The 9,880-nt window shown below is 39.1% G+C and overlaps 1 protein-coding gene across 1 annotated transcript; it reads left to right on the top strand.

Moving 5' to 3' along the window:
• The first annotated feature begins 8,481 nt into the window (after nt 1-8,481).
• Nucleotides 8,482-9,666, top strand: LOC122053767 (transcription initiation factor TFIID subunit 8-like). Its single transcript, XM_042615739.1, has one exon. It carries the CDS (start codon nt 8,687-8,689, stop codon nt 9,455-9,457), a length of 771 nt encoding a protein of 256 aa, XP_042471673.1. The 5' UTR covers nt 8,482-8,686; the 3' UTR covers nt 9,458-9,666.
• Nucleotides 9,667-9,880: the final 214 nt, after the last annotated feature.

Below are 9,880 nucleotides of genomic sequence, written 5' to 3'. Positions count from 1 at the left end.
TTGCATGCCACTAGTTGATCACCCTTGACTTCACCTACCTGGTCATCCACAGGGAATTTCACTATCTGGTAAAAGGTGGAGATGACCACCCAGAATTCATTTAGAATCAACCGACCCAAAATAACAATGCAGCCCGAGGGTGCGTCCACAACTATGAAGGTTGATCGGTGGGTCCACATTAGGAGCTTCTCCCATAAGAATATAACCAATTTTATTTGGCAAAGTAGGTGGGTCTCGCTTCCCGTGAACCCATACAGAGGTGTGACCATGGGCTAGAGTTCGTTTTAGTCTATTTGCAGTTGCTCAAATGCTTGTTTAAATATGATATTAACTTAGTTGTCTGTGTTAATGAAAGTACGATGAATATTGTAATTGGCTTTAACAACCTTAATTATCAAAGCATCATCATGGGGGACTTCCACCCCTTCTAGGTCTCTAGGCCAGAAGCTGATTTCAGACCCGATCGATAATTGTGTATTGCAACCAACTGCATGAATCTCTAATTAGCAAGCATGTGATTTTCTTTCTTTGTTGGAATCTCCATCAGTTTGACCCCCAACGATCATGCCAATATCACCCTGAGTGGCGTTATTATGGTTCTCCTTCTGCCGGGTTGGGGGTTCTGGCTGAACCCAGGCGGGAGCTTATGCTTGGACCGTCGATGGTGGGGGCGTTCTTTGGCGCCACTCTGCCTCTCCCCAGTCTCTTATGGGTGAGCCATTCAGCCTTTGATAAGGGCGACAGTTAGGTGACGATGAACGTTGATGGAATCTTTAATTGTTATTTTAAAGATTTGCCAAACTATAGCAATCCTCAGTGTTATCAGTATCTGACCGGTGGTATGTACTCCACCGCTGCGGGGCTCCCCAAGGGGTTCAGGATATTTTTCTTGCTCGGTCTCCACATGTTGTACGACCTAGGGCAGTGGTTTTTGATGTTGAGGTTGAGGACCCATCCGAAATCCTCTGTGTGGTGGAGCGGCTAATGTTGGTGTTCGGGTGCTGGAATCGCAGCTGGCGCAATGACTTTCTTCTTCCGAGCGGCTTGCGCCTCCTCAATATTAATAAACTCAGTTGCCTGATCCAGCAGATGATCGAAGTTCCTTGGAGGTCTTCTCACCAAGGAATGAAAGAAATTATTATCGGCAAGGCCTTTAGAGAAGGCGCTCACCAAAATTTTCATGGTGGCCGTAGGAACATCCATAGCCACTTGATTGATTTTTTTTATGTGGGCCCTGAGTATCTCTTTGGACCCTTGCTTGAGCAAGAAACTATTGGTGAAATGATGAAGGAAAGCCTTGCGAAAATCCTTAAAACTGTAAATGGATTCAGCCGGTAGTCTCTTGAACCATGCATCTTTGTGCCGAGCCGATGAGAATGGTGAGAAACACCCCGCACTTCACACTATCAATATATTGATGCAAGAGGGCGGCAGGCTCAAACTTAAGGAGATGATCCTCAAGGTCAGTTGACCTTGAGTATTCCCCTATCGCCAGGGATTGATAATGTTTCGGTAGTTTGTCTTCGAGCACCCTCTAGGAGAACATGCTATTAATTTAATTTGGGGAGCTTCAAGTTGTTAGAGCTTTTCCCCTGCATTTATCTCAAACAGGTGCTTCTCCAGAGGATTTCTAGTGTGGTCCTTCTTGACCCATGTGCTCTGGCGGTGTGCAGAAGAATGCTCGATGGCGTAGAACTAGTGAGTGAGACATCAACGACAACTAAATTGGGCCTTCCTCCCTAGCAACTCTCTCCCTCTGATGGGCGGTTATTGATGCAATGAGATTAGGTGATGGTTGTTAGAGTGTATACTAAAAGCCTAGCTTTTGGTATAAACATTTATCTAGAAATAAGAATCACATTGGTCAAATGTCTACATTTATGATAAATGTAGTTGCTCAATTAATTTATATTGTAGATAACATGGTGTGTGGTGTCACATACAGAAGATCATGTTATCGGTTCCTTATAAATTTTAAACAGTAGCTCACGACCAAGATGGAAAGGAACAAACCATTGGAACGTCGTAGTGTAATTAAGTATTAGTTTATCTTAACTATATAATTACACTAGTACACTTAGAGTGTATTAAGTAGGACCATTTGAGGTCGTTTCTTTTATACTGTCTTTATAAAGGAACAAAGACCTCCGTTATTATGGAAGTGTGTGCTCTTAATCCTAATATAATAACAAGCACATATATTTGATATTTATTTCTTTAATTTATCAATGGGTGAGATTTAGTTCTATAAATCAATAAGCTCGATAAGTTGGGAAATGATATCACTTATAGTGTGTGTGTTGTTGATTATAGAAGGAAACTGTGTCCTAGTGATCTAGGTTGAGAATGTCCCCAAGAGGAGCTCATAAGGATTGTCATGTTAAACCCTGTAGGTGGACTTAGTTCGACATGACGATGAAGTTGAGTGGTACTACTCTTGGAGCTAGATATTAATTAAGCGAGTTGTCAGTAACTTACTTAATTAGTGGACATTTGTTATCTTAAACACAGGGAGACTAACGCACTCATAATAAGAAGGAGCCCAAAATATAATTTGGGATTGGTGCGGTAGTTCAATAATAGTTCTTTAGTGGAATGAATTATTATTGATGAAATTAAGTTGTGTGTTCGGGGCGAACACGGGATGCTTAATTTCATCGGGAGACCAAAATCAATTCCTCCTCTCGGTCCCTATCGTAGCCTCTAGTATATAGAGATTTATACCCACCGCATACCCACCTTCTTACCCATCCAATGGGGTCGGCCAAGCTAGCTTGGAACCCAAGCTAGGGCCGGCCAAGACCAAGTGGATGAGCCATGTAGGTGGCCGGCCACTAGAATATTAAAAAGGATTTTTATTAAAATGATTTCTTATGTGGATATCATGATTTTAAAAGAGAGTTTAAAAATTAAAATTTTTCTTTTATAGTTTTCTACAAAAGATTAAGAGAAGAGATTAATCTCTTTCCTTATTTGTAGTTTAAAAGGATGGTTTTAATTTTTGGTAAAAACTTTCCTTATTTGTAAATCATCTACATGTTTAAAAGAGAGTTTAAAATTTGAAATCTTTCCTTATTTGTTGATTAAAGGAGGATTTTAAATTTTATGAAAACTTTCCTTTTTAACCATGTTCATGATTTAAAAGAAAGTTTAAAAATTAACAATTCTCTTTTATTAGTTTCTACAAAAGATTGAGAAAAGATTTGATATCTTTCCTTATTTGTAGATTAAAAGAGATTTTAATTTTTAGAGATAACTTTCTTTTTATCCACATGTTTAAAAGAAAGATTTTAATTTATTAAATTTCCTTTTTATAAACCAATCATGAAGGGATTAAATTATTGGAGAAATTTTATAAATTTCTGGAGACAAATTAGGAAGTTTTAATTAATTAAAACTCTCCTTGTTTGTAGCTTTTATGTGGCCGGCCAAATAAAATTGAGAAAGAAAATTATTTTAATTAAATAATTTTTCCTTTTCAATGGAAAAAGAATTAAGGAAATTTTTATTAAATTTTCCTTATTTGCCAAGATCAAGGATTATAAAAGAGGGGGTAGAGGAGGCTTCAAGGCTAACGACTCTATTCTATTTTTCTCCCTCTTTTCCTTGGTGGTGTGGCCGGCCCTATTTCTCTCCTCTCCTCTTGTTGGCCGAAACTTATCTCTTGGTGGAGCTTTTGTTAGTGGCCGGATCAAGGAAGGAGAAGAAGGAGAGAAAGCAAGCCTCGTTTCTAGCATCCCTTGGAGCATGGTGGTGGTGGCCGAACCTCTTCATCCTAGAAGATGTTTTGATGGCCGAAACTTGCAAGGAAGAAGAAGGTGATTGGTGGTTTCTCATCTCGGAAGATCGTTGCCCACACAACGTCCGAGGTTAGAAGAGGAATACGGTAGAAGATCAAGAGGTCTTTCTAAAAGGTATAACTAGTAATTTTTGTTTCCGCATCATACTAGTTATTTTTGGAAATAATACTAAATACAAGAGGCATACGATTCTCGAATTTCGAATTTGTTTTCGATATAGTGTTCTTTTGTTTTTCTTTCCCTTGTGATTTGATTGTTCTTTTCGGTTAACCTAAAGTTATTTTAGGAAATTAAATATTATCTTTCCATAAAAGGTTTTGTCTAGTCGGTGGTGGTTGCTCCCATATCCAAGAAGGCCGTGTGCCTTGCCACGTCAGTACTGGGAACCAATTATGGAAATTAATATTTAATGGAATTAATAACTTAAGGTGATTTGGGTCGAACGTGTTAAGTTCACAGGAGACCCAAGTCAAAACCTAAAAGAACGAATAGATTAAGTTTTGGATCAAACGTGTTAAGTTCCGCAGGCGATCCAAAATTTAATTTAAAAGAACACATGGTAGCTAGGAAAAGGTTCAGACCTTTGTACAATATTTTTGTACAGTAGAACCTCTAGGTTTTCCGAGTAGCAACCAACAATGGTAAGGGTGATCGTGGATCGGGTTGATTTGGTTATTAGGATAAAAACTATCTCGCCCTACTAGGTCAGATAATACAATATCATGACCTACATCCGACCCTATATCCGACAGTTATTATGTATCAGATATCCGACGGGTTGTCAGTTATTTGGATATCCGACCCTATATCTAATGAAATATAAAATATAAATATAAAATAACAAAAAAATAAAATATTTTAAAATGATAATAGACATTATTCATTACACGTTGTAGTAGTTAATCGTCAGTAGCTGCTACAACGTATAGCAGCTTATCGGCAATAACTACTACGATGTGTAGCAACTTATTGATAGTAGTTGCTACAAGTATGGGTGATCGCGGATCGGGTTGGTTCGATTATTGGGATAAAAACTATCTGATCCTACTAGATCGGATAATGTAATATCAGGATTCTACATCCGACCCTATATCCGACGGATTTTTTTTCTATTCGGTTCGGGTCGGTAAAAGTGGGTTGGTCGGTTTGGCGGGATGACTGCTCACCCCTAGGTGGTGGCAAAGTACCGCCAGTAGCTACTTGTTGTTGTTGTAATAGTTTTTGTGCTCGAGTGTTGATGAGCAGATCAAAATCTTCTTGTGTCAGGGTAATAGTAGTGAGTCGTCCAGCTTCTTCCATCTCCGATCTTCAGATTTAGGTAAAAATTTCCACAGATAGTGCCAAATTTGATTCTGTCCGACAACTATATAGATGACACGCTGGGCACGGTGGCTTGATGGTTGACTGGTAGAAGACTTTTTACACCATTGAAAAGCTTCTTTTCAATCCTGTACACACGGAGACGAGCCAACAAAATGTTAGTGCCTAAACTTAGGGGGGAGTCCCTAGTGAAGGCCCTTTGATGCTCAAGTCAGTACAAGTCTAAACGAGCGAATGAAGAATAGTAGTAAACCTGGCGAGAGTATGTTGCAGATGTTTTTAGAGAACACACTTCTGCCATGGAGAGACTACCTCTTTATATACCACTTCACATAATCTCTGCAATCATGAGGTGACATAATATGTCAGAGTTTGTTAGGTAAAAAAAAATGTACATTCTAGGTAATGTGCTATAATTATTCGAGGAATCTTTCTTTTACCCAAATGTATACATCTTTTGTCATTTATAGCTTTGTTATTGCTGGGTTATCGAAGGAATATGCTGTTATAAATGGTCTGCTAATGGAAGACATAAAGGTCCCTGCGGAAGTTTCCAGAAGAATATTCCCTGACACATGTTTGTTATTTTGGCAGGTTGATAGGATTCTTTGATTATGTTGTTGGCTAAGTATGTCCAATAAGGTTGACAGTCTTTATGCATGTTTTGCATTATGATGCCTTGTTATGTATTGAAGTCTATGTAGAAATATGTTCGAGGAATAATAGAGTGCCTTGTACATGTTGGGAATTTGTTTGAGAAACAGTATGATAACCTTGCGTGCTAGAAATCCATATAATGACATGTGCATGTTATAGATCCATCCAGACAACAATATGAAGATAAGTGTCTTAAGCCCGATCGGACTTTTATTCTGCTGGGCGTACAATGGACTTTTGGAAAAATGAAACTGTGCTTTGAGAGATTCGGTCAGTGTTTTGAGACAAAGTACCTTAGGCCCGGTCGGTCTTTTGTTAGGATGAGTGTACAATGGGCTTCTAGATAAATGAAATTGTGCTTTGAGAGGTTCGGTCAGTGTTTTGAGACGAAGTGTCTTAGGTCCAATCGGTCTTTTGTCCGACCGGACGTACAATAGGCTTCTGGAAAATGAAACTGTGCTTTGAGAGGTTTAGTCAATGTTTTGAGATGAAGTGTCTTAGGCCCGATCGACCCTTTATTCGGCCGGTATAAATACCTTAGATGTAAAGTGCCCTTAGCGTTTTGATCGGATTTATAAAATTATCTCATACTTATGCATAGCGAAGATGAGTATGGAGTCATATAAACCTATCCAGTTCTATTATTGAACTCATAAGGCCGACTGGTGAGACGAAGTGCCTTATGCCCGATCAACCCTTTATCCGACCGGTATAAATACCTTAGATGTAAAGTTCCCTTAGCGTTTTGACCGGATTTATAAAGTTATCTCATACTTATGCATAGAAGAGATAGATATAGAGTCACATAAACGCATCCAGTTCTATTATTGAACAAATACCCATAAAGTTTACCAGTGATCTGGTCGACCGAGCGTATGTAGAAAGGCTCATACAGAGTTAAAAGTTTGACCCTCCCTTCGATCGGATCTATGGTTGGTCGAATGTGAGGTGGGTCGGTCATTCCGGATAGCCTGTAAGGATGACCGTCTTTAAACTTGATTGATTATTGAGTATCCGAGCACGCTATTTCTTTAGTTCAAGGGTAAAGTACTGAATCCTTTATGTTCAACCGACTTAATGGTCGGTCAACTTTTTTCCACACGGCTTGGAATCTGAACAGGCTAATTCAACGAATCTTAGCGTTGGACAGCCAATCTTAGCCAAATAGGGGATGCCCTCCTCTATTGATTTTGATCACTACATCTCCTTGACTTTAACTACTATATCATCTCTTGAATCTACTCATTATAATCCGTATCAACGGTCTTCCTATGAGTCTAAGCACTTTATTATTTAATAATCAATCTCTTATCATACGGTCAGCAGACCGAACCTACGAAAATTGGCTCCTCGTTACAAACCTGATAAGTAATGAGGAGCCAAGCCATATTACTAGTTACCCAGCGCCATCTCCTTCTTGTTACTTGGGATGGAAAGCCACAACTAACTGTTCTTTGCGTCTTTAGGGAATATTCGGAATCCAGTTCCTAGATACGTACCGCATCAAATTTGTCAAGGTTTGACAATAAGGTCTTGCCCACCCACTAAATATACGTTATTTTATTAATGGTAGAAATGTTTTAGCATTAAATTCATCTAAAGGTCCTCGAAGTATGATGCCACATCTAAATTATCATTCGATTTTTAACTATAATATATTTATAATTTTTTTTTGAAAAAAAGAGACGTAATTAAAAAATATTAAGCTTCCTAGACTAGACTAGACTAACCTCCATATGTATTTTTCAATTTACTTTGATGATAAATAAAAAATTATTTATCAATTATACTAACTAGAATTATCATTAACTTCATCTAAAAGTCACTTGGCATTTCTCGTTTAGATAAATTATTTAAATCACTTATTTTCTTTGTGAAATTTTATAATCTATACACGAGAAGTTAATTAGTCTATCCAACTACTACGTTTACAGGATATCACTTTTTCATTTTTTTACATTCTCATTCTAGATGTTATCACAAATCACACTAAATCCAAAATTTACACTCCGTCAATCTTTGATTTATATTGACAACAAACTATAAATATATAATTAACAGTATTATAGCCCAATAATAAATTTATTAAGCAATATACTTTATTCAACAATAAAATTATATATATATATATAGATATATATATATCATTGGTATAATAATTAAATCATTGGTATAAAAATTAAATCTTATCACACTAAAATATAATAATATTAATATTAAACAAAGAAATCATTGGTATAGAAAAATAGAGATGATTTTAGTATAATATTATTCTCCATCTATTTAACTCTCAATGTTTTTAAAAACTCAAACAATTGAATAAAAATAAAAAGAATAAAAAAATATATATTTTTCAATAATAACTAGCTATTGATTTTAATTCTTTTATACAGATAGAGATAGACAACTTAAATAAAATGTGATTCTTTTAAAAATCTTTATGTTGCACATTTATAAATATTAAAATAGTTAAAAAAATAAAATACAAATAATAATTTTGAACCTTAACTTAACCACCTTTTAAAGATTAAAGCTAAAAATCGATATTTGTGAATCGTTGATTTTGAATCCTAATTATCTACGAGAGCATGCTGACTGAGCTTCTATCGCCTAGATTTTATAATAGACGTCATTTTCGTTAAAAAAAATATATATCAAAAGACTAAAACTTGAATTGGATATTTTTGAAATACCCTAAAAAGATTTGACGGTCCCCAATAAGTTGCACTAACGACTCGGTCTGCACTAAACCGAACCGGCGCGAAACCGGTCCGAAAAAGACTTAACTAACAATAGCCCCCATTAAGTGTTCGAATCGGATTGAATCATCATCGTCCACGAACCCTTCCTCCTCCTCCGATTCGGCGAGGGTTTGAGTTTGAGGCGTTTTGGGTTCGGACCGGCGATTAATGACGACGCCCAGACGGCGGAAGTTTAAGGCGGAGCCGCAGCAACAGCCAGCCACTCTCCCTTCCCCTTCCCCCGCCTTCTTCCACGCCGCAACCACCAGGGTTGCCGTCGCGCAGATCTGCCTGGCTACGGGCTACTCCGCCGCGGAGCCCTCCTCCCTCCGTGCGCTCTCCGACATTGCCGCCCTCTACCTCCAGGCCCTGGGCCGCGCCGCCGCTTCCGTGGCCGCCGCCCACCACCGCACCGATTCCAATCTCCTCGACCTCGTGCGGGCGATAGAGGATCTCAGCGCCGCGAAGGGCTTCCCCGGCGGATCCGACCCTACTGGGCAGCCGCTCCGCTCGTGCGCGCTCAGGGAGTTGAAGGAGTTTGTGGAGTTGGTGGAGGAGATCCCCTTCGCGAAGCCGATCCCTCGAGGGGGGGAGGAGGAGCAGAGAACAACGTGGAGGAGCTTTGCAGCTGCCGGCAAGGAGCCGCCCCCGCACGTGCCGTCGTGGCTGCCCTGCTTCCCGGAAGAGCCAAGAAATAAGGAAATGAAGGAGCAGAGAACGACGTGGGGGAGTTTCGCAGCTGCGGCCAGGGAGTCACCCCAGCATGTGCCGTCGTGGCTGCCGTGCTTACCGGAAGATAGGGAAATGGAACCGTCGACGGAGAAGAAAAGGAAAACGGCGGTGGAATTGCCGGCCGAGAGGGAAAAGGTTGTGTTTCGGCTGGGCTTCGGAAAGAGGAAGCCAGCACTTGGACACCGCGGAAAATGGAAGGAAACATAGAAATATTTGGATGTTTGGCCGGCCGTTTGGGGATGGAAATATCTTTCATCAAGTAATGGATGTATAATAGGCTAGGCGTGGGATTCGAACCGTGGTGCCTGGGAAGCAATTCGCAGCGATCACCACCAAGGCAGCAATTAGATAGATTAATGCTTTTGAAATTTTTTTTATATCTTAAGTAATTATGTTTAAACCAGACTTAATTTACGATATCTTAATTTATTGAGACACTGTATAACACGTCTACCTGTATATGAGCGTAGATCTATTTTGCCAGCAGTGTCCCTAATTTTTTTATTTCTGATAAAAAATAAAGATCACTCTAACACTGACTGATATTGTTCTATGTGATAAAAAATAACTTGCTCACTCCCTGCATTCCTCCCCGTCAGACCCATAGCAGGACAAAGGAAGTAAATTATA

The sequence above is a fragment of the Zingiber officinale genome, chromosome 3A (genome assembly GCF_018446385.1).
Source record: "Zingiber officinale cultivar Zhangliang chromosome 3A, Zo_v1.1, whole genome shotgun sequence".
Classification (NCBI taxonomy): Eukaryota; Viridiplantae; Streptophyta; class Magnoliopsida; order Zingiberales; family Zingiberaceae; genus Zingiber; species Zingiber officinale.
This window is presented reverse-complemented; position numbering and strand designations above follow the sequence as displayed.